General features: G+C 39.9%; 1 protein-coding gene across 2 annotated transcripts; it reads left to right on the top strand.

The window, feature by feature from the left end:
• The first annotated feature begins 1466 nt into the window (after window positions 1-1466).
• Window positions 1467-24153, top strand: ptpn6 (protein tyrosine phosphatase non-receptor type 6). 2 transcript variants are annotated; one of them, XM_069656168.1, is made up of 16 exons: window positions 4329-4386; window positions 4771-4797; window positions 6273-6395; window positions 8363-8557; window positions 12169-12352; window positions 13284-13400; window positions 13663-13794; window positions 15909-16005; window positions 16137-16216; window positions 16321-16467; window positions 18802-18933; window positions 19033-19187; window positions 20604-20671; window positions 20795-20946; window positions 21634-21698; window positions 23869-24153. In XM_069656168.1, exons 2-16 carry the CDS (start codon window positions 4790-4792, stop codon window positions 23963-23965), a joined length of 1752 nt encoding a protein of 583 aa, XP_069512269.1. In that variant the 5' UTR covers window positions 4329-4386; window positions 4771-4789; the 3' UTR covers window positions 23966-24153. The 2 variants fall into 2 exon arrangements, with proteins under 2 accessions (XP_069512268.1, XP_069512269.1); XM_069656167.1 differs by lacking the exons at window positions 4329-4386; window positions 4771-4797 and adding an exon at window positions 1467-1827.
• The last annotated feature ends 1262 nt before the right edge of the window (window positions 24154-25415 follow it).

Genomic DNA, 25415 nt, shown 5'->3' with positions numbered 1-25415 from the left:
GCTTTTCATGTCTCTTTTGTAGCAGCTTATGTATCACAGGGTAAGCATAACCTGCTTTATTGTCAATTTGACTAGTGATTTACATCATTTAACGAAGAGTTGAAACTAGCAATTGAGACCATAGACTCCTTAGAAAAATGTTAAAGTAATAAATCATGTTAGAAGTAGGGTCATTTGTTCATAGAATTATATATAATATGACTTCTTATTTGCTGTCAGCCGTCGCCTGTGCTGGCTATTGCAAAGTGCATTTTTAAGGCAATTTCATATAATATTCACTTTTCCAGAGGCTACCTTAACATCTTATAAACATTCAATTAGAGATAGACCGATATGGTTTTTTCAGGGCTGACACCGATACCGATTATTAGTAGTCAAGGAGGCCGATAACCAATATTTGGAGCCGATATTCATTTGCAGTAAAAGTGAAAATATTGGCGTCCAAATTATGAATAATACAAACTCCAACACTTAACTTTGTTTAAATGCCTTTTAGCATATGTTTATTAAACAAACAAACAAAAAGTGCAGGGAGTTCCCAGGGTCAGCAGCATCTCTTATAAAGTTAACTGAAAATTTGAATAAATAAATAAATAACTTCCTGAAGTTTTATTAAGTAAATAAAACAAAGTTAAATAAAATTTGCAAAGAAAATAACTTTTTCTCCTCTCCGCCGTGTGTGTGATCACTCTGCATGCACAGCTTTCACTGCTGATTGGCTGTTACCTGTGCCATGGTTCTGCGTGTAACCAATCAGTGCTGTGGGTGGGACAATGCTGGAGACAGAGTAGTGACTGCAGACAGAGAGGCGCGGCTGCATCAGAGCCAAAATAACCCAGTTTTAAATTGATCTCTTATCGGCCGTCGGATTAAAAAAAAAGGCCGATGCCGATATGCGTCAAAATGCAGAATATCGGCGCCGATAATCGTATCCCTACATTCAATGGTGTAGTGCAAATTAGCAAATGTAAGCATGCTAACATGTTACACTAAGATTGTGGGCATTGCTAAACATGATGATGATGATGATGTTAACATGCAATTATTAGCATTTACTTAAAGGGCCTCACAAGTACAACCTCACAGAAGCAATGCCAGCATTTATGCAATTTTTGTGGTTAAAGTTTGTACAACTGAGTGACTAATAAAAGGACCAAAAGTTTCCCAACAGGTAGCTGGTTCACCACACCTTGGCACTGGTTATTTATGTATTTTGAGCTCTACTTGAGGGACTTCTCCGTTGACCAAAAGTATCTTCCCTCATTTGATGTGTTAACGATGGTAAAGAAGAGCACTGTTAAATTTGTCACCTGTACTGGAAACTGTAACTGTTCAAATGACAAACAGCGTGACACACTTTGCATGTGAGCCTTGAAAGACGAGGTGTAATTTACATGGATGCAAATGTTGATTTTGCAGGTCAGATGGAAACTCTGTCAGTCTTTGCACATGGAAAAAGTCGTGAGAGGAGGAGCAGCAGGGGAAGAAGAAGAAGAAGAAGGAAGGAACAGGCACATTTCTGTAGATAGTTGGATAATTAAGAAAATTGGAGTAAATTACAGGGCGGGAGGATTGGCCGGGCTGGTAATGAAGCCTGATATCTTATCAAGAGAGAGTAATCAGGAGTGAGGCTGAGCACAAGTAGATGTAATGTAAGCTGACTATTTGTGTTAGTTTTGCTGTTTGGAAGGAGAGATGCACCGAACATCCTCGTAAACGTCAGAAAAGCGGAGATATTGGATTGGATTCTGTTCGTCGCTTCCTGGCGCAAAAAAACCCTGACTGCCAGTGAGTCCGTGCTGCAGGAGGCCCAAGCATGACTCGTAGGTGAGTGTTTCCATTCTTGTTTATGTTTTTGTGTTGTTTAATTTTGCACCAACTCAGGAGATTGGTGCTTCTATAGATGCAATTTCAGACTGGTATATTGCCTGACATTTTTTTATAAAGCCCCTTTTCCACTGGGCAAAGAACCCACAAACACCCGGTTTTTTGCTTGGTGATAAAGGTTACAGTCGGCCGGGGGCAAATGACTCTGCAGTAGACTTGGGTAATTATCGCCTTGGCTCCCATCGGCATTGATGGGAACACAAAACCCGTGTCTACACGCTAATCTCCTACCTCTTTCCGGCGCGATGCTATGCTCCATTGGTATCTTCTGCGACTCCTTGTCATCTCAGCTACAAATTCCACCTGTCTCCGTCCGAGCAGTTCTCGAACATCCTTCCAAGTTTGTCTCAACGAGTTTGATCAACAGACTGAATGAGTAATAGATACAATAAAGACCTAACCACCGTAACATCTTCACTGTTTACTAACCCTTTTTCAGTAGCGTTTGTGACGTCAGACGGTGTCGCAGCAGAAAATAGACCGAAAGGAGTATACTTCACTGGCAATGGGAAAAGAGAGAATCGGCATTAAATAGCTGGTCTTCCCGGGTCTGAAAAACCTGTGTGCTAACTTAAATGGGAAAGGAGTATAAAATTCATTTTTCTGTGAGAAAATTAACAAAATGGGGATGTTTGTTCCTGTCTTAAAATATACCTTAAAGCCAAAATATCCACTAATGCAATCAAGTCATAACAAGCCAAGTTAATGTTGTTTTATAGCCCAATGTCACAAATCACGTATCTGCTTCAATCATTGCATTGCAGTGCATTGACTTGTTGCTCACAGCAGTTTTATACACCTAAAAAGGCCTAATATAATATGATTTGATTGAAGGGAAATGCTACCAGGAAGCAGAAGATAGTACAAAAATTCAAATACTCTCGCTGTCATATTGGCAACATGTAAAAAGGCCAGGCTGTGCTCAGAATAGAAATTTAGAGAAGTGCAACTGAAACAGTTTCCCAGACTTTAAGCACCCTCGAATCGCTGTTAGCTATTCGCAACGATTTAAAAAAGGCAGGAGAAAGAGATTCTCGTTTTTAAAAAGCAGGAAGTAGTACATTTGATAATCAACTGACTGATTCCTTGTCCGGTTATATGCCTCTGTCAGCACTATTAATATCGCTGTAAGCTTTTAGAGGTTTAGACATAGGAAGGACATAAAAAAGAACAGCATGTACAGTAAACCGATGTGAACAGACTCAGTTCAATGCATTGCAACAGTGAGATACGTTGCAACATTCAAAAGCGTGTCAAAATCTAGGAAACATCTTTGTTGTCACTTTAAGGCTGCGAGAGAAAAAAAAAGTGCTCTGCGGCCTGAGAAACGGAGCTGTGTGCGAAGGGAAGAGAAGCAAAACCAGACGCAACTGTTAAACATGTCAGTCTATGGGTATAATGCAATCTGCAATAGCTTGTGTTAACCACGACAAACGACACCTGCAGTACTGCGTGAGTGCGCGTGCGTGTGTGTGCCTGAGAGAGTGAGGGGTGGAGCTAGTGGAGCCATAGTATGCTGTATATATTTAGGGCTTTCCACTGATTGTAAGCTTTTTGTGTTAAGTTCAACCACTGCGTCCTTGTAACCATGACACACTTTTAGTTCCCTTTTTACCCTCATTATGCCACAGTTACAGCTCACAGTCCAATGAGGAAATGTAATTAAACACAGGTAGGTAAACATACTTTGCAGGTTATATGAAGCTTTAAATAAAAGAAGCTAAGTATGCCTTTGTTATGGTGCAGTGCATTTGTGTTGCATTGTGGGTAAACAAGTGTCTCTTACAAACCTCTTCATGCTGTTTTTTTATATCAACGGGAAACAATGAAACAACATGATTCAAGATTAACTATCCACCCGGCAGCACTCACACTCACGTACACACATGCTATATAGAGTGTGGGGAAGGCAAATAAGGAAGTGACTTTGACCTTTTTGTGTTGGTCTCACACACACACTCGTACACACCTGGAAGTAAAGAGCAAACAGACAATGGTAGTCGCAGACAGGTGGGCAGGCAGAGGGGAAAAGCTTTGCATGTAGCTGACTCAGAGGCACGGTGTGGGCTTGACCTTGAAGAAGCTCAAACTTTTAACTTTCTGTTGATTATTTGTTCCTTTTAACCAGGGTGGAATAACAGGACAGGCACTCTCGCTCATGATTCACCTCTAAATGGAACCGTTTCCGTGTCAACTGCTTTAGTCTTTGAGGATTTGCATAGAAAACTGTGATGTAGTTTCCACAGTTTAAACGCACTTTGCATCTAAATATGACAAGTCTTTATTTGAGTCGCCTTTATAAAAAAAAGGAAACTGTCTCGATCTGTTGGAGGAATTCCGGCCCTGTCAGCTATTTTGGTTCCTGTCTCGCTTTCACTATTTTGTGAAAGGAGACGTAAAAAGGAAGGAAGGGGAGAGCGAGAGAGGGAGGAGGAGACAGACGTATACAGTCGGAGCACCTCGGCGAGTGTCAGTTGTTTTCAGAGGCAGCTGCGAAGAGTAAGTGTTTGCCTGCTTTCCTATTGGGACGGAGAAGGGGTTGGATAGGAGGAGGGTTGGGTGGAGGGAAGTGTAGAGGAAGAAGAGGAGGAGAGGGCGGGTAGTTTGAGGGTTGTTTTGTGCATGTGGAGCAGAGACAGAGCTGACAGTTTTCATGTAAGGTGGATTCATGTGAGGGTCAGACGTAGAGTAAGTAAGCCTGAGAATAAAAGTGAGGTATCTTCTATTTTAGCGAGAATCTTGCAGTAAAGTGAGGAAGTATTGAGGAACTGGCTGCTTCTGTGTAGAATTAGACATCACAAACACTGTGCTTATGCTTCTGAGTGTGAACGTGCGCAGGTAGAAGCGACTCTCACCGTTTGCTTTCCTTCTCTTTGGTCCCAGAAGACGTTAAAGAGACATCATGGTTCGGTGAGTCAACCCCCCGTCGGACACCATCATGCTCCGTTAGTCAACTCTTGTTGTGTACTCGGTGTTTTGTGCAAGGCGTGATGACAACTTCTCTGTTTCCATTCCTCCTTCTGCGTCTTTCCTCAGCTGTCGACTCGTCCTGCTCTCTTCCTTTTATCATGTGATTTCTGGTCTGCTCCTCTCTGTCACTGTTTGCGTAAAGAAAATGTGTCACAAATGATGTTTTAGGCTGAGTGAGAAACACTTTTCGAGAATCCTCACGTCAAAGGTTTCTTACAAGGTTCCTTTTCTTTCAGTTTTTTCCTCCTTCTTTTGACTCCTTGAACTTTCATTGTTTGAAATCTCTCCTGTGGCAACATAGGAACATGTTTCCAAATACGAACTTCAGTAGTAGCACAGTATTACCTGCCCTTAAAAGTTGTATTAGTAACAGTATCAGTGCTTTGTTGTGCTTTTGAACCCAGAAACTGAACCAAAAATGTAAATTATCGTTTACAAGCTGATTAGTAAAACACATTTTTTTTAACAACTAGATTTGAAGGCAGCAAGCTTGATTGCAGGGAAGCTATCGTAAAGAGAAATAGCCTTTGGTTTATTAAGTCTTTGGGGATGTTTTTTTAATTATATGACAAACTGTTTTTTTTAGGTCAGGTCAGACGCTTTGATTCGAGCCTGACTATGGCACTCTTTTTCCATCTTCAAAGCGCTCCAGGAAATGATAAAATAGTAGACATTCAGTCTGAAGCGACTGACGTTTTCGCTGAAAGAGGTTTATATCACATATGTATTTTTAGTTATAAAGATTTACAGTATGATGTGCTGTTACAGTAGTATTTTAGGTGGCCTTCATGTGGCCGGTGGTAATGGTGTCGGTCAGTGTGTTAAACAGTAGTACAGGTTATTAGTGATTAAAAGTGAAATGTCTTCTGCTACAGCACGAGCACGTAAAGGACGCTTATTTTAATGCTTTTTAAAGAATAATAAAGACTGTAAGACTTTGTGCTTCATTATCAGTTTTGCTTTCCATTAACAGAAAAAACGACAAATGCTCAAGACAAGTTACAAAACGCTGCAGTGTAGTCACAGTGTGTTCAAACGGGCATTTTAAGGTTCTCAAAGTAATTTTGCAATTTGCTGTATTTGGTCAGACATAAGAAGTTTAACATTTCCTGTCAGGTGACGATGGATTGAAAAGAGGGTTACCTGCATCTCCTGAGGTGACATTTATTTTGCTGTGTGGAGAATTTTATTAGCTAACTACAGTTAGAGTTTCAAAAATAAAAATCATTACATATTTTTTCCATCAAACAGCTCATTGTATTAAGTACGCTCATCCTTGTGTGTTGTAATCATCCTGGGTGTGTTTAAGGGCGTATATGCTTTACGTCTCTTCTATTTGCAAACTGAGTTTGTGATGTGTGGGTTTTATTCACATTGTGTATGTTTTTACAGTGTGAACATGTGTGTTGCTGCAGGTGGTTCCACAGAGACATCACAGGCCTGCAGGCCGAGGAGATGCTGAAGAATCGAGGCATTCATGGCAGCTTTTTGGCTCGACCCAGCAAGAAAAACGTTGGAGATTTCTCCCTGTCTGTCAGGTAATGATGTCTGCAAAAACACAACAAACTATCCTTTACTTTTTAAACCCGTTTATCATCAAATCAGAATAAATTATACTTTATTTTCCTTTCAAATTGTGCAGTAACCCGACCACGTGGCTTCTCTGCTTTGCAAACCTTAAAAAAAGATCATAAATGACCAAAAACTGAGATAGACGGTCGAAGATCAAGCTTTCTTCGCTCAGCAATCTTCTATTTTGTACCATTTTGTACCAACTGTTATTTATCTTTTAACTTAATCTCCTGCTTTCAAAGTTAAACGTAGCTGATTATAACAGTGCTCAGCAACTTTAGTAGAATGTGTGAACATTCACTCTGTAAAGACGGAAATCAAACTTTCCACTGCAGCTTGTGGCTATGTCGTCGCATGTCTGTCTTATTGCTGCATACAATTGTACAGACTCATTTTAATGCATTTTTTTCATCTATCTCTTGTATTCACAACAATGAGAAAAAGACTTCAATTCAAAGGACTGACATTCAAAGGATTTATGAATAAATGGATTTGGAAACTACAAAAAAAGTGATCAAAATAAAGCTTATGATAATTAAAGATGACATCATATCAAATTGAATCAAACACAGTAAAATGGGATCAATGAAATGCCGTGCGGCGCTCACTGAGTCGTCATTTTCAAGGCATTAAACATGTTTTCATGTTTGTCCACCAGAAGTAATTGATTTTAATCTTTTTATAAACCCTGTTAATCAGTTACCAAATGATCCCTCTATTGTTCAATGAGTTTAAAGGTTAGACATGTAAATGTAGAGCACCTGTACGTATGCAAACCTGAATACGTCTCAGTATGTATTAATAGATTAATATTAGATAGATTTGTATTAATATCTTGTGCTGACATATCTGTATGAAGCTTCACAGAGATGTTTGTGTGCAGTTGCTCTATTTGTGTATCTATTCCTGTGTTAATATTTCTGCTCAGGCTTCAGTGTATTTGTTTGAATGCATGAGATCAGTTGGTTAATAATCAGTAGTTGTAAGATAATAAACCCTGCAGTGAATAGATACCAAGCAGCATTTACATGTTGTCACTTTCACAACACATCATGTGGACTGGAGCTTTTAAACTGCATTAAATATAAGTGTTATCTTTGTGACAGACGTGTGTGTGTCATGCTGACTTGTTTCTAAAGAGCTTCAAACCCAGAAAATAATTGCGCATCTCCAGGTTTTCATATTTTATTAGGCTTCATATATTCTTTATTTTCTCTTTATTATTACTGTGTGATTGATTATAATAATAATATTACTGTATAATGACTGTACTATTTTCTGAGCAGAAAAATAGGCACTATATCTTTCGACAAGAAAAAATGCATAGTGTGAATAGTTTTTGAATAAAAGTGTTACTGTTATTATTTATATTGTCAATTTAATCTTTTTATAGCTGCTTTTTTTATTACTCGAGTACTTTATTTAACTTGCCCGTTATGTGAGCTGCTGGAACGAGTAAATCTCCCCTGTGGGGGATCAATACAGCTCATCTCATCTTATTACAGTTTTTTCCAGACCACATTTACGTACATTAAATCTGCCTGGTCCTCTGTAATAAGAGGAAACAGAATCTATTAAGAAAGCTCTTTTTATAACGGATAAAACGAGGCAGAAAGCGTCTGTATCGACTGCAGTCTTTGCCTGGCAGAGAACACAGAGTGCAGGTACTGAAAGTTCACATGTCTGTGTCATAGACAAATAGAGCCTCTATATACAGAACATACAGTTTATCTTACGTAGCCGCAGTAATAAAGAAATCATGCTCAGTGAGGATCTGATTTATGTCAAAAACTTTTCTTTCTCTGCCTTTAAGGCGAAAAAGGAAACATTCTTTTATAAACCCCTGAGATGAAGACGGTCTCTTTACTGTCATCAGGAAGTATTTGTCAGGGAAAATCTGACGGTTTGTGACCTTGCTGTTTCATCCGCTCAGGGTGGGCGAGCTGGTGACCCACATCCGTATCCAGAACACCGGAGACTTCTACGACCTGTATGGCGGGGAGAAGTTTGCCACCCTGTCAGAGCTGGTGGAGTACTACACGGCGGAGAACGGCATCCTGCAGGACAAGGACGGCACCGTCATCGAGCTCAAATACCCCCTCAACTGCTCCGACCCCACCACAGAGAGGTCTGTGCACTCTCACCTCCACCCTCACTGTTAAACTCCCCACTGGCCTTCTTTAAGCTGCCTCCACTGTCTCTTTTAGTGTAATGGTGTTCTATTAGGCGGTGCATGACGAGCATTATTTCCTCTTACACTTGGCTTCCCCGGGTTCATTAGTCTCATTTGTAGGTTTTATATTCCATGAGGTTTAAACATTTTCCTCTGGGGGGGAAAAGTGTTTTCATTCGAAGCTGCTTTTGAATAATTCTGATGTTACAGCATCTTTGTCAGAATGTGAGTCAGTGAATACAAACACCCACACTCGAGACAGAAAGAGCCACAGCTGTCGAGGCTTCAGTCCTACATCTGCCACAATGATGCAGCTTGTTGATTACATGTGATCAGGAGGCGACTTTATTATTAGCAAAGCGTATCACGGACTTGACTAAAGTATAACTGTGGTTAATTGATTATTCCATTCTTATGAGACTAAGATAAAATAAGATTCTTTATTTATCCGCAGAGGGGAAATTCAGTTGTTGCAAAAAACAAGTAGCAAGAAGGCAAATACAAATATAAAATGAAATAAATTGAGAAGTGACATAAGTGACAACCTAAAGTCACATGGTGTGGGATAAAGTGACATGTATGGGTAATAGCAGCAACATATAGCAGACTCTTACTGCTGCATTACAGGCTGTTTTAAATAATGATCTTCAGACGTGTGTTTAACATACTCAGTATATTATATTACACTATACTTTATTATACTATAATTGCAATTTTTACTGTTATATTATTTACGCACTTTTATACTGCACCTTATATTGTGCCATATTGTAAACCTTAGACCTCACACCAAACTATATTATCTCATCCTGCATGTCATGTCACTTTATCCCATAACTGTCTCTTTAATTTGTCACTTACTCCTATATTTATAACAGTTGTATATACCTCGTATTTATTTATTTATTTCTTATCTATTCTTATTTTCATACTGTATTTACTGACTTGCTATTTTGTCTTCGTACTGCTGCAACACCCGAATTGTCCCCCATAGGGATCAATAAAGGATTATCTTATCTTATCTTAACATACTCAGTTAATTAACCCAAAACTTCTTTTTCCACCGAATTGAAAAATCCAAAATCCATAAATATTCAAATATTTCAGAGGTTTAGCCACTTATAGCGTACCTGGAACAGATTACTCTCAGCATTTGTGCACTGAAGATCTTAAGTTTCCAGGTCACACTTTTGTATGTTGGGCGTTAGACACAACACTCACATGACGTCACAAATTCAAGCTTGTACATGCACTTTTCCCCTCAGCAGATTCATGTGAAAAATCTATTGCAGTTAAAGTTGTGCACATGAATGCATCATTCTGCAAAGTGAAGGTCAAACTGCCAGAATGTTTCATAACTCGTTTACATAAAGGAAAGAAGCTGGTCACAGTGGAGAGAAAGATTTTACATTTAAAATAATGAAAACTTTGTGGCTGCTTTCTGACATTATGTTACAGGTGTTACCAACCTTTTCTTTTAAAGTCATTACAATTTCCACCTCACCATATTGTTTATGAAATGTATTGAATGAGGACATTGCACATTAATCAACTTCTCAGCAATACGCTTCACAGCAAATATGCCAGAATGAGCACAATAGCTAAATTCATGTGCATAGAGTAAAGTGCATTTTAAATGTTTGACAATGTGTCTTCGCTGTGCCTCCTTTTAGACTCAAATATCTACTAGCTTTACTGATAATAGCTTTCAGTATCTTGCAGCATCTCTGTCACTAAATATAGTTGCTTGATAATTTATAAATGTTTCCTAACCTCTATGTTCGCATGCAGTGCCCTCCACATCAAAGACCTCCCCGACTGATGCTGGAAATAAGATAAAAATCTATTTTTTGTTTGTGTAATGAAAATTCAAAATAGTTCATGTTGGTGTTTCTTTTCTATGTTTCCCACGGCGTACATGTGACTCTGCAGCCAAAATGTTCAACTGTAGGCTGCTAAAAGTAGGTTAATGTCCAACTAGTGATAAATACACTCTTATGGTTACACTCTTTTTATGAGTCAAGGAGGACACTGCTTTCTATTGTGTGTGTGTGTGCGTGTGTGAGCACTTCACCCGAGCTGGAAGCTCTACCCTCTGCCCCCCCTCGTCCTTCTCTCTCTGTCAGTTGTCTAACTTCCCTTTTGTTGCTGCGGTTGGAAACTTTAAGTTTTGACACTTTTGAAAGCAATGGCCAGACCCGACTTGTCTTCCTCTATTGCACACTCCATCATGTTCTTGCTCACTCGCTGTCTTCCTCATCTGACCCTTCTAATCTCACTCTCATCTCACACCACGATTACTGACACCTCAGCAGGTCAGCCTGTAGTGTGGCGCTCTTTGTGTTTGTTCTCATGTTTCTGGCTGATATCTCTTCTCAGAAAAGAGGACGAGCATGCTCAGGCCATCAGTTTGTTGGCATTCTAGCATGTTGTGCATCAGATTTAACCTCACAGACTTACGTGATTACATGCTAGTCAGGGATGCATGCTGCATGATTAAACTGTAGTAAGTGTCCACTTACTGTGCAGAACCTCAGTCACTATTCCTCTGCACAGGCTGTTTTTTAACGTCTGGAAACCTGCACAGAAAGTATTTTTTGTTTTGTGTTTAGGTGCAGGTGCTTTGTGCATTTCTAAAAGTATTATTGATAAGCATGTGGTTGCTAAAAAAGTAAAAACTGTGATTTGAAAAGTAAGTTAAAAAAAGCTCTGAATCTTTAAAAGTTTGTGCAAAAGGCTAAATGAGAGCAGTGGCAGAGGGAGGGGAGGCGTTGGTGGTGAGGGGTATCTGTAAGTGTTGCATATAGAAGGGGGATGGGGGGGTGAAGGCTATAAATACTTTGTCCTCTTCAGCCACGAAATCTGTCATCAGAAATTTTCCAACCGCAAAGCAGGAAGTTCAGCAGAAGAAATCGAGAACTGTGCCTAAAATTAAGTCACAACCCAACCCCAGCTGAGGAGGCATTCACTAACTCACACACACACACACACACACACACACGGCCACAAACAACACAAACATAGACTATGGCACTGGACAGAAATATAATCTTAGTGTAACAGCAACATCTGCACTCGCTGTTTTTAATACGTCTGATTCTGTTGTGGCTTTCTATTTCTGCTCACTGTGTAGTGCGCACGACCGTCCAGTGCACCGCATCAGTGAGTATCTGATAACCACTCGCGCTTGAATAGAGCGATCCGTTCGCACTGCACACGGAGTTTAGTCATTTAAACTAACATGTAGAGATAAAGAATTATAAGTATGTTATTGAGAGAAGCTCGGGTTATTCATCTTCACTATAAAAAGTTTTGTCATATTCTGTAGCATGTTAAGACATGCTTGTTGTAGACAATGAATGCTTCACATCCGCACGCAGACTGATTATATACTAGGTCGCAAAAAAACAGAATGATACTTACATAATAAACAAAGATGTAATAAGAATTTTCTTATGTGTCCATGGGGTTCATAAAGTTCAAACATTTCCAGGTCTCAACATCAGCTCAAGACGTGACTCTCTTGTGTTGCTGCATCATGAACCCTCAGTGCTTTTGTGCCTCAGGTGGTACCACGGTCACCTGTCCGGGGCGAACGCAGAGAAGCTGCTCAGTGCTCGAGACGAGCCGGGGACCTTCCTGGTCAGAGAGTCGCTGTCCAAACCCGGAGACTTCGTTCTGTCGGCTCTGACGGATGAGAAAAACAAAAGTGGAGGAAAGAGGGTCTCACACATCAAGATCATGTGTCAGGTGGGAGCTTCTACTTTCATGTGTGTGACCACGTGTGTGTGTGTGTGGAATGAAAGCTAATGTGTGCACGACACTAAGGGTTGTTTTGATTTTAATGTTTAGAAGCAGGTTTCCAAAACTGATTTATGTAACAGATACTGAGGGGTATTCCCAAAGTTGTGATGTGCACTTTGAAAGAGGTTTAAAGTCTCATTTCCCGTCTTGTGCAATAAAAAACTGACACTCACATGTCAGCACTGCTATTGTTCATAAATGTCACGCTCAGTTTTCAGATGATCATTAGGTACAAAACACAGTTTGATATCAGATTCAGAATCGGCCTCCTGACGTAAGGAGGTGTTCAAACACACCCTGTAAACCGCTGATGATGATGTTCACAGGAGAGTAGCAGCCGTCTCTCATTTTCATAGACAACAGCGCGGCCTTTGCATTTTATTTTTAGCAGCAGTTTACCTCACAGAAAACACGGCTCGGGCCTCATTTAAATGGAGCCATTGTTTTTGTGCATGAGATTAATGTGAGATTACTGGAGGGGTCACAAAGGGCTTTTCATTGACACGTGGCAGAGATCAGGTGAGTTTCCGTATGCGGCTGAGGCCGACTACTGCCGCCAGTTTATATTTATTCCTTTTACATGCAGGAAATTAATGTTGTGGAATGTTTACTGTCCTCAAAAATAATGATTTACTATAAACTACCCTTTGGGAGCTATGCTATTGTTTTATGTAACAAGACCAACTATTTTTTCCATTTAGATTGAAGGAGATTCACATGTTAATATGCTAATACTGTTTCTTATCTAAGTACCCTCGTTTGAATGTTGTGCGTGGCTGCTTGGTCAGTGCCTTTTTTTGATACTTATTTTTACACCAGATAGAAAAGCTTGTTCCTCTTCATAATGATATGTTGCATTTCTTTTCTGTGTGATCAGAACGACAGGTACACAGTGGGATGTTCAGATATGTTCGACACGCTGACAGACTTGGTGGAGTTCTACAAACGCAAAGGCATCGAGGAGATGTCAGGGAACTGGGTGTATTTAAAGCAGGTGAACTGGACTTTTTTTGTAGCTCTGACGTATCTGATGTAGTTTTGTAGCAGAAGTTTAACAAAGTGAGTTTCAGTGAGCTAAATGGTCTTCATAGATTATTTTAAAAGACGAGCAGCGCAGCCCACAGAGAGCAAATATTACTCACATCTTTGAGTTTATGAGGCTGTGATGCCGCTGTGTTCATTAGCTCGTCTTACTCTTTTATCTCTTGTATCATACGTTTTTTCCATTCTCTCTCTTTTCATCTCCGTCCCTGCAGCCGTACTACTCCACCAGAGTGAATGCAGGCGACATCGACAGCAGGGTGAAACTGCTCGATCAGACCACGCAGCAGCAGCAGCAGGAGGGCGAGGCAGAGAAGAGCAAGGCCGGCTTCTGGGAGGAGTTTGACGTAAGTTGTGACCCTCAGCCTCAGTTCTGTTTACCACGACTGTTTGTTACTATGTTTTATCTGTGCTGTTAGAACCGCAGCTTTGTCCTACATCAAACATCAGTCATCTTATTACAGATGAAAATGTCCTTTAACCTTTAACTTCCTCACTGTGGTGAAAAGCAGAGTAAGAATACTACCATCTTGTGGTGGAGGGGTTCATTAAATGTCACAAGCTGTCAAGTATGTTTGACTGAAGATGTAACTTTCCTTCATATGCAAACTGAAAAACACTTGAATAATCTATTAGAAGAAATTGCAGGTTGTTGATTTTTAAAATGGCAATGGATTTTTTGGGGGGGGGGTTATGCCTTTATTGAGAGAGAGAGGACAGTGGATTGTGTCAGAAACGGCATGAGAGAGTGGGGATAACATGCGGTAAAGGGTCATGGGTGGGAGTCAAAGCTGGGGCCGACGCATCGAGGACTGTAGCCTCTGTATGTGGGACGTGCAGTTTAACAGCTGAGCTAAATCGGCGCTTTAAATTTTTAATTTTTTTTATTACAGCCCACAAACTCAAACTCACGCACTAAAAGTACAAAACTAAAGTAAGCAGTGTCTACTCTTCATTTCTGTGCTGATAACAGTCATTTATTATTTTGCACCTACAAGCACAAGCATTTGCACATCTTCAGCATGCACCTGATGGACTACATGAGCAGCTTTGTCACCTGCAACTTGATATAAATGAAGACATAACAAATGTCCTTTACCACTTTTAAGATCAGCATTGTCTGAGGAAACCGTTACCAGAAATGATCAATAAATTTAGTTGGTATCTACTGTTCCTTTAAATACCTATGGTTTTAAATTAAGACCACTTTAACGCGTTTATCTAGTAGGGTTAGCCTACTTATAGTGATTTATTTCACATGTATACCTCTGCTAATTGGCCTCACGTGCTGAACAGACTGTAACATGGTGCACTTTAATTACAAACTGTTATATTCAGAGGTGATTTGTCCTGCTTTAAGTACACACCACCTCAGCCATTGGTATGGTTTTGCTAACAAAGCCATCCTTTGAAAATTCCCACATACTAATCCTTTCTCTTAATCTTGAAGGAAATCACAACCTTTGCTCTCTGGACATTTTGCAGTTTGTTGTTTCCAAAGTCTGACCCGAATTGGGACAGAAAGATTTTTAGGTTTTCTGCACCTACTGCATGAAAAAAAATTCTAAAAATGAAAACCTAGATACTCAGAGCTTTAATGGTTCTGTGAAATCATCAAGTTCAGGCTGCGTTCAAGGATGTATTGTTGCTGTTCTTGGCCAGGCCTCTCTTGTACATATCAGACCTGGTTACATAAAGGTGTAAAGAAAATGACTAAATAAAAATGACCATGATGCTTACAGACATACACAACACTACACCAGACTACATAAAGAGCATAAAGTCAAGTGTGCAGCCATGTGGAAACAATGCAATGTATTGTTCCGGTGCTCTATCAGTGTCGCTTCAATATCAGTGCTGAATAACTCCAAACAGCAGCTTTTATGACGTGAGAGCAGCCGTTGCATGCAACTGCAGTGCCATTGTCTAATACGTGTTAGCTGGAGCTGGGGAAGACTTTGAATCATGCTTAAATAATTACTTAAATGATTTATCCATCCATTATCTATACCACTTTCCGTGTTCAGGGTCGCGGAGGGGCTGGAGCCTACCCCAGCTGTCATTGGGCGAGAGGCGGGGGTATACCCTGGACTGATCGCCAGTCAGTCACGGGGCTGACACATAGAGAATTTTTAATTCTCACATTCACATCTACGGGCAATTTAGATTATTCAGTTAACTTAAAAAGTATGACTGTGGGAGGAAGCCAGAACCCACGCATGCACGGGAAGAACATGCAAACTCACACAGAAAGGCCTTTGTCCGAACCTGGATTCAAACCAGGAACCTACTAGCTGTGAGGCAGCAATGCTAACCCCTGCACCACAGTGCAGCCCTAAACAATCAGTTTTCAAAAAGTTTTACAGGTTGTTTGACGTATACACCTCTAGTGTATAATATAAGTACAAAGAATGATATTGGGACACATTAAGGATCCAGTCGTCCCTCTCTCTCCTGCCAGGCTCTTCAAAAATTGGAGGCAAAGGTGAAGAAAAGCCGAGAGGAGGGCCAGAGGCCTGAAAATAAGAGCAAAAACAGATACAAGAACATCCTTCCCTGTGAGTTTATAACATCTCACTATCATTATTATGTAATTAACACAATCTTATAAACAAATCCTCATTTTAATACTACTGCCATTCTCCCTCTTTCCCACGGTCTCTTCCCTCCTTCCTCTTGTCTCCCCAAGTCAATGACACTAGAGTCATCCTGCAGGACACTGATGCTGATGTTGTGGGTTCAGATTACATCAACGGCAACTACGTGAGAGTAAGTTTCCGAAGCTTCATCGCAGCAAAGAACGACTGAAACCATTAAACATTCAGCAAAAATTGTCAGATGTTCTCTTCTTCATCGTCGCTATGTGTTTGCAGAATAACCTGCGTGAGTCCGGAGATCAGAAAGTTTACATCGCCACCCAGGGGTGCCTCGCAACAACTGTCAACGATTTCTGGCAGATGGTGTGGCAGGAGAACACGAGGGTGATCGTCATGACAACAAGAGAGGTCGAGAAAGGGCGGGTCAGTATCAAAACAACAATTATGACTTGGACAGATTGGCAGATTTGGATCGTAATCTCTCATAAATCCCCCAGAAAAAGGTCAAAATATCTTTATTACTATGAACCTTTGATGACATTTCCACCTGTGAGCACTTCCTTCTTTAAAGAATCACACAGGTTCTGTCACCGTCAACCTGGGGATCTTTTACTACAAATATCAGTCCACTGTAGTTCCCTGTAGTTTTGTATTCAGATGTTCTGTAAATATCACAGCATATGTCACCGCGCTGGCCTCAACTGGGCATCAGAGGTGACATTAGGATTCTTCTTCTTTCCTGAAAAGCTTCAAAGGGCTCACGCCCACGGTGTATCTACATAATTAAATTTAGAATCAGCACGGCCCTGACCTTTTACCCTTTAATGTGTCGAGGATGAGGACGGCAAAACGCTGATCGAGTTGCTTTTAGCTTTATACCTTTCAGGTGTTGTAGTTCATGTTGAACTTATTTTCATTTAATGCAACTTTATACTTCGACTCCTTGTTACTTCATCTCAGAAGTACTTTTTACTCCACTACATTTGTATCCCAGCTTCAGTTACTTTACAGATTACATTTTTTCAGACCTTTCAAGTCCATTGAAAAACAACTTATCCCCATTGTGGTGAAGTTTAATGTGAATTATTTGGATAAATTGGAAGATTAAGTGTTTTGAAGAGTCTCCTACCTCTTAATCTAAATACATTAATAAAAGCTCTCCTTGGATTAGCTGTAAAATCCATATCGCAAAGCTGAAAACACAAAGCTGTATTTCTTATCTCATGGAAAGACATTTTAGAGACCTGTGATGAGGACAGTAACCACACACACATATGAAGATCTACCAGAATATGATGTATCACTGTTAATCAAACCACCCAACAGTATATAAAGTGGTTTAGATAAGAGCTAACTACAGCTCTATTGATACAAAAACAAATATTTATTTATAATAGTAAAATGCTTACAGGGATTATTGCGCCCCAGCTCATGAGGGGAAAATGGAAGCAACATAAAAACCAGTTGCTTACGGTTATAGGCAAAGTTATTTATTTACAAAAGAGGAAAATTGGTAACAGTAACGGGCCTGTGGGTGCCGATCGAATCAATAAATAGATACGCCAAAAGGAGGACTCTAAACTAGAGTTGAAAACGCTAAAGAAGAAACGAATGAATGAAAATAAACTTGCTATTTTGACAACCCAAACCGAACAAGTGAACAGCACCCCTAAACCTAAAGTGTCTAAGAAAATGATTTATTCTAAGCGAGTGTTAGTGTGGTGCTAAAACTCATCTAATCTAATCCCTGGCCCAGTCCAGGAACCAAAACGAGTGCCTCAGAGCAATACACAAATTCTAACAATGGACGAGTACACAAAGTGAGAGGCACGATGGCGAGTTGAATTCATTCATCAACCCAAAGTGGAATGGCTACACAAAGCTAAACAAGTTCTTTCCTTGCACTTATTGTGACAATGTTTTGTTTAGAAGCATCATCTAGTTGTTACTTAAGCAAGAAACATGCATAAAATAAGTATATAAGTCTATTGAGCTTTTAAAACTAAAATAGGCTTACAAAAAGGAAAGGAACCAAAATATAAAGATATTAAAAAAAACTGTTTTTTAATATTGGAATTGGCTGTGATTAATGGCAGTTTAATACCAACAGCTGCTCAGCTGCTGCCGATCAGGCGAACTCTTTAGGAATAAGGCACTCGGAGCTCATCACTGGTGACTGGTGCGACGGTCTGGGTTGTTTACCAGTCAGTCATCTTCAGGTGGGCGGGACATCTGACTGAAGGGACACACGATCCACTAGTGCACACGCACATACACAGTAAACACTCAAAAACAGTAAAGCACACACGGAGGGGAGGCGGCAGCCGTAACAGGGATGATTTAAATGCACAATGAGGTTCTGAATGCAGGAGTTTGACTTGTAATTGAGATGAATTGTTTCTAACATTAGTTAAGAAATTAAAAGAATAACACAAATACTAATACCTCTATCACAGGTGATGTAACCTGGAAGAGGACCTGAGATGCGCCCTTAAAGAGTTTCCCTTCTAACCTTTGTAGTTTACATAGCTGTGAAGTTAGTTGGAGTTGAGTAAACTCACTGTATTCCCATTACAATAAGCGGTGTTAGGACTTTGCCTAAATACTGCAGGACAGAAGTGCAAGAGGTTGCAATTAAGAGGTCAAACAAAAAAAAACATACGTACGTACGTACACAAAAAAAGTTTTGTGTACGTACGTAAAGTGGACCCTGCCGATAAAGAAAGAATTTAATATAAGTATTCTTTGTTTTTGCAGAATAAATGTGTGCCTTACTGGCCCGACCCTCAGAGCTCCAAAGAGTATGGCCCGTACGTGGTGACGTCTCAGTCCGATTGGGAAGCTGCTGATTACAAAGTCCGAGTTCTGGATATCGCTCCTTTGAACAAGGTAACCTACAAACTATTTCTGACCTCCCTGCACTCACTCACATAAAACTTTCACCAGGGTTTTTTTTAATAATCTGTTATTCATTTTTACCTGTCACAGCCCAAACAAACTCGCACCATCTGGCACTACCAGTACATGAGCTGGCCCGACCACGGCGTCCCTCAGGAGCCGGGTGGTGTCCTCAGCTTCCTCACTCAGGTGAACACCAAACAGGCTGAATTTCCTGATGCTGGACCCATGATCATCCACTGCAGGTAAGAGACAGCTGTAGCCCGTGTGCGTCATGGGACAAGGGGTGGAAACCCAATGTAATGATTGTGAGGCCACGTAATAAAACGCGGCAGGGATTGTGCTGAGAGCTTTTCTAGATGCATTTTTAAGAGGCCCCTGCATGGAGCCTTTATACAATTTGTATTGCAGTTTTTCGAATTCTTATTAATCAATCAAATTCCATAGAAAAGCAAAAACTATGCCCTTTTAAGGAGCATGTTTTCTCTGACGTGTCAAGGATTGGGAATCCTCATGGTACACGTGTGATCTGCTCGTGGAAGAAGTCTGTTCAAGTGATGTTGTTCACAATAACAACAAGCCCAGGTTTCACAATCCTAACTTAGGTGATTATATTTGCAGGATTAAGATTAGTAATAGCTGAACAAAAGGTTTAAAGTCAACTGATGGTTTATCCTTTTTGGAATTTTGCCCGTGTGACGTGAGGGACACTGAGGCCGCTTGTGCTCTTTGAAAACTTGTTGGTTTATGTTTACATCACTGTTGTGCAAGTATATTGGTATGTAAGCATGTTCACAAAGCCACACGGCAATAAAATGGTCTCCCAGGGGTTCCTTTAACACAACTGTTAGTAAGACTTTTGACATGTGACCCTTTAAATCGAGCAGATATTTACTTAGGACCTCTGGTCACAGGTTGCACATGAATAAACTGTAAGCTAGGAAATTTTCCCTTCTCATATTTTGCTTATTTAATTTTTTTACTTGCTTGATAAATTCTAAGTATTTTCCAATAAAAAAAGTCAGGGATTCAAAAATTAATATATTTATGTTTTTCCTATCATTTAATCATCTAATGATCCCTTTAGAATTTTAATGCCGTGCAAGCTGCAGAATGAAACGTTTGTTGGTGAGCCGGGGAGCCCATCAAAACATTTCCATTATTATTCATTACATGCCATAAAACAGTGGAGAGAAATCTCACAGCTCCCTAGAAAAAGAACCATAATTAAGTTGCTGGTAGTCGGACTTTTCCTCGAGCCTCACCATAAGATTCACTTTTTTGTTTGTCAGTGAAATGTCTCATCTGTTGGAGGGGTTGCCATAAATTTGTTGCCCCACTATAATTTGTCCAGTACTAAATATCTTTAAAACTACTGGCATCAACCCAAGCTGTGTGTTTTGTGCTAATTAGCCAATATTAGCATGTTATACTTCTCATTTAAGAGAGTTAACATGGCACCTGAAACCAGTAGCATGTTAGCATTCTCACTGCTACCCTGTTAGCATGCTAGACTTAGAATAAAGCATTTACTACAGCCTCACAGAGCTGCCGGCCTGCTGTAGTCTTAAAGGTAAAAGTTGATGATGCTGTGTTTTTGTTCAACAAGTCTTGTTTTATATGAATGACAAAGTTTAACTTTGCTTTGTGAATTTGTGCAGTGCTGGAATTGGTCGAACAGGCACCATCGTGGTGATTGACATGATCATCGAGACCATTGACACAATCGGTAAAACATTTTTTTAAGTTTTGTAATGACTAAAACAAAACCAGTCAAAATCCACAGTTACACAATTTCCCTTATTCTCATGCTGCCTCCATCCAATGTGTCTGATCTCACTTCCCCCTGCAGGTCTCGACTGTGATATCGACATCCCCAAATACATCCAGATGGTGCGAGAGCAGCGCTCTGGCATGGTGCAGACAGAGGCCCAGTACAAGTTCATCTATCTGTCTGTGTCTCAGTACATTCAGACCACCAAGGCCAAAGACTGCGCCTACCTGGTGAGCAGCAGGGACAGGAAGAAGACCAAGACGCACTCTTAAAAACACACCACCAATGAGACTCTTCTTGTGGCTGAGATATACACTGAATGCAACACTTTTGTTTTTGCTCCCATTTTTCATGAGCTGAACTCAAAGATCTAAGACTCTTTCTATGTACACAAAAGGCCTTTTTCTCTCAAATATTGTTCACAAATTTGTCTAAATCTGCATTAGTGAACACTTCTCCTTTGCCGAGATAATCCATCCACCTCACAGGTGTTGGATATTAAGATGCTGATTAGACAGTATGATCATTGCACAGGTGTGCCTTAGGCTGGCCACAATTAAAGGCCACTATAAAAAATAGGAAAAGTCTTCGATCTTTGAGTTCAGCTCATAAAAAATGGGAGCAAAAACAAAAGTATTGCGTTTATATTTTTGTTCAGTGTAGATTGATACAACAGAAAAACACACAGAGATATGTATGTCAATAGGCCTTTGCACTTTTAACTGCTGATTTGAACACCACAGACGTCTAGTTCAGAACGATACGTTATCAGCAAGCGGCTTGTAAAAGATGAACGTTGACCCTGAAACAAAAAAACAACAATCACTGACGTAGACTAAACCAGCCGTGTGACCTCGCTCTGTGTTTGAGTAATCCTCCAGCCATCTCTGAAATCTCTCTGCTCCTCTCTTCCTCAGGAAACCGACACAGAGTATGGAAATCTGCAGCTCAAGCACCAACCAGCCAGCAGGAAGGTCTCAAAGTGAGTGTGTAGACGCATGTGACCCAGCGTGTATGTGAATTAGATGTCCCTAAAACATTCACGTCACTCCTCTAAACCTCACACTGCCGCCCTATTTTCTTTTAAAAAATATGACTGAGTCAGCGTCTTTCCCCTCGTGTCAGCAGAGGTTTTGTGGAGAGGAGGAGGTGTGGGCGGAGGGAGGATGCACTGTAGTTACAGCTGGACTACACTGCAAAAAAATTGTCTTAACATGATTATATAACATTATTTTAAGTCCTAAATTACATGCATACAATCTGATTAATGTAAGAACCCCAGAGCTTTTCCACACTTAATGAAGGTACCAGTTTGTACCAGCACCTTGTTAGTAACAGGGAGCCCTCACACCGGTCGAGCATGATGCAATCAGCAGATGATTTAAATTCTCAGGGGCACCTCTCTGGTCCAGACTGAAATACCTCAACATCTACTGGAAGAGTTGCCTGGATCCCTTGATTTATATGTTTCCCATCAGGACATCAAAGTTTTTATTGATCAACATATTGTTTATAGATTGGTGAAAACTTTTAAATATATAAAGATCCTAGTTGTCACACAGATTAGCTGCTTCTGCAAAGGTTGGGCATTTAAATCTAAAAGCTGATAGTTAACCGTGAATCCTAATGTATTATTTGTAATGGCATTACACTGTAGTGATCATTTCTGTAAATATGCCAGAGTTACCCAGCTGGCTAATTTTCCCCTGCAGACCTTTGTCCTAATGTTTTGAAACCAACAAGGTTCAGGCTTGCAGGGCATCTGAGGCAATCTGAGTGTTTATCTTTCTAAAGCGACTCTCGGCTCCAGGGAAGAGTTTTCACGCCACCTGAGGCTCAGAGGAGAACATGTATCAATTTGCAATAGAGTGGAACTCCATGAATTAGTATTGCACTTCCATAAATAATGATGAATCATTCATAAGAAACAGATTTAAAACAGAGTGATCAAAGCAACAGAAGCTGTAGTTTGGGTCAAGGTCCTGATAAATGCTGGATTCTACAGTTTCCATAATGAGTTTCTATAAGAGAGTCCTTGTTGAGTATTGTTCAGACTGCCAGGTCAAATCCAAATCCATTCTTTTTTATGGGCAAATCCATAAAGATCCATCTTAGATTGATTTTAAAAAGTCTGGCCAGCAAGAAGAAAAAGCACATGATATGCAGTCTTTGCAAATTGGATCCAAGCTGCTTTTGGAGGTTGTGCGAAATGTGATTCCAGCCGTATTTCTACAGAATAGGACAGACGGATGCTTGAACCGGATTTCTTTTTTTGAAATTTGAAAAGTTTGCTTTTGCTTTTAGAACAAAATCTCGGGGGGGATAAATTGTTTAGAGAAATTAAAAACATATTAGAGAGAAAGTAGAACAAAAATTAACAAGGTTTGCTAAGATAAGAGCATCACAGACGTCTTAAACCTGGATTATGAAATGTCTTTTGTATTATTCACAACAAGACTCACAACAAAGATTTCAGATATATATGATACATATACATATGATAAACAAAAAAACTACACCAGCTTTCTTGCCCGTGTCTTGAGGGTGTGATAGCTTTGAGGGCGAGATGATGGATCCCCAGTCCTCATGTTTCTACATTGTAAAGCTGAATCAGTAGTGTACAAAGATGCAGATAGGTCTGTGATTTCTTCACCCACAAATACGATCTGATCACTTGCAAATAACATTGTTAGAGTCTATTTTACTATTTCAAACTCCATATTAGAAATCTGTTGAGTGCTCCTTAAATGGAAGAACAAAAGGATAGTCATTTTTTGTGATGAATAGACAAGACACCCCGCTTGTCTCTGTTCTTTTGTTTGAGTAATGTTTTTGTGACCTTTGAGTCAGGACAATGTATGAACAGAGCAAATTCAAATTAACTAGTTAGTGTAGATAAAGCAGAAGACAACACTGGACGATTCAGCCCCAAACACTGTGCACTTTGACCCAGTAGCAGGCCTGAATAGCTTTGAGTGATTGATTCACGCTTGGTTGGTCTGTTTAAATCGTTCTCATGCAGATGGCCCGTTCATTAACCTCGACAGTGTGTGTGAATCACTTCTAACAAAACCGTCTCTAATCAATGATGACTGGTTTATTAAAAAGTACAGGACTGATGAAAGAACTAATCAGCTTTCTTCTGTTTCCAGAAACAAGGAGGACGTTTACGAGAATCTGTCCAAAGGAAAAAAAGATGTGAAGAAGCAAAAGTCAGACAAGAAAAGCGGCTCTGTGAGGAAAAAATAGAAGAGACTGAGAAGTATAATCAAAGTACGTCATGTTGTTATATTTATGCAGCCAGAGTTTTTATTTTAGGGCGGAAAAAAATAATTATGGTGTAAAACCAGAGACATGATTGCCATGATAACCATGAAATGTCGAATGGATGCTTGGATGATGCGTTTGTTGAAAATAAAACCAGAACATGTGTGACACTTGTTGAGTAATTCTTTATTTTTATCACTTTAAGTTGATTTGGTCCTCAAGCTTAAGTCTAAATTCTGTATCTTGTACGTCCATATAAAACAGCATCAGCATCAAATCTTAGCTCTGTTGAAGATTGGATGATTGATGCATGTTAGGATACGATTGGTAGAAACTGATTGTTTCAAGCTTACTGGACATGTTTTGTTTTATCAGCTGTGATGATATTCAGCACAACATCACAACCTCGAGTGTGTTATTGCTTTTATACAACAGTTATACAAGCAGCAAATTGTAGTTAAAAGTATTAATCAACAGCAAATCATTTTTTGCTCCTCCAACTCAACTATTTCCACAACTCAACTGTAACTGAACTTTTGTTGCCAAGCAACCCAAACATTCTCCTACACTCTGTGTCTACAGGTTACCATAGAGCAGCTGTTTTTTTATCATGTACACTTATCTGTTTGTTTTAATGTATCATCAACCAGTGAAATACCAGGATAAAGCTCGGTAGCAAAACCAACATTCATCCTATAGCATCTTTGTGCGTAGTAATCTCCTCCTGCTTCTTTGTAACTAGGTAACGTGCTGCTCACTAACTTCCCCTGGAAAATGTAAACAAAGACTCTCCTGTTTGTTTGCAGTAAATCACTTCATCTGGATTAGACCTGGTTAAAACGGTCACGGCCATCAACTATTATTTGCCGTATAGAGGCATCAGTATTAAACTGATTCTGTTTCATAACCAGTTAAAAACGTCCCATAGTGGGTTTGAATGCATTTAAAGCTGGTGATAAACAACAGGTGAGCTCTACCTTTTCACCAATCCTTATTCTCTCTCTTACCTGAACTGCTCCTACTTTTCTTATGGAAATGTGTGCCTGTCTTAAATGTCAGCACCTCCTAAGGAACAGACTGGACTGTTACAAGCTCTAACTAGTCTTTTTTTAACACCAACACCACACAGTCTGGGGTTGTTAAAGGCTTGTACCAAACATCAATATTTTAAACAGTCATTTAGTCCTATCAGTGTTTTGTCAATGGATGTTTTCAAAGGCATGAATGGACTTTAAGTCCTGGAGGAGATGTAGAACCAAAGTGAATTTTAACTCCTACGTTCAATTTTAAATTTCCCTGTTTTTTATCTCCAACATATACAGAATAATTATTTAACCTGCATATGAAGTACTGGTAACAATATATTTTCTCAAGTACTATATAGCCTAACATAAATCCTCACAGGCTTGAAGTAAGTCTGCTACATCTCTCC

This window comes from Semicossyphus pulcher, unplaced genomic scaffold (genome assembly GCF_022749685.1).
Source record: "Semicossyphus pulcher isolate SPU_LCO1_2020_fin unplaced genomic scaffold, fSemPul1.0.p SCAF_9, whole genome shotgun sequence".
Taxonomy (NCBI): Eukaryota; Metazoa; Chordata; class Actinopteri; order Labriformes; family Labridae; genus Semicossyphus; species Semicossyphus pulcher.
Note: the sequence above shows the minus strand (reverse complement) of the source record. Positions and strands in the feature narration are given on the sequence as shown.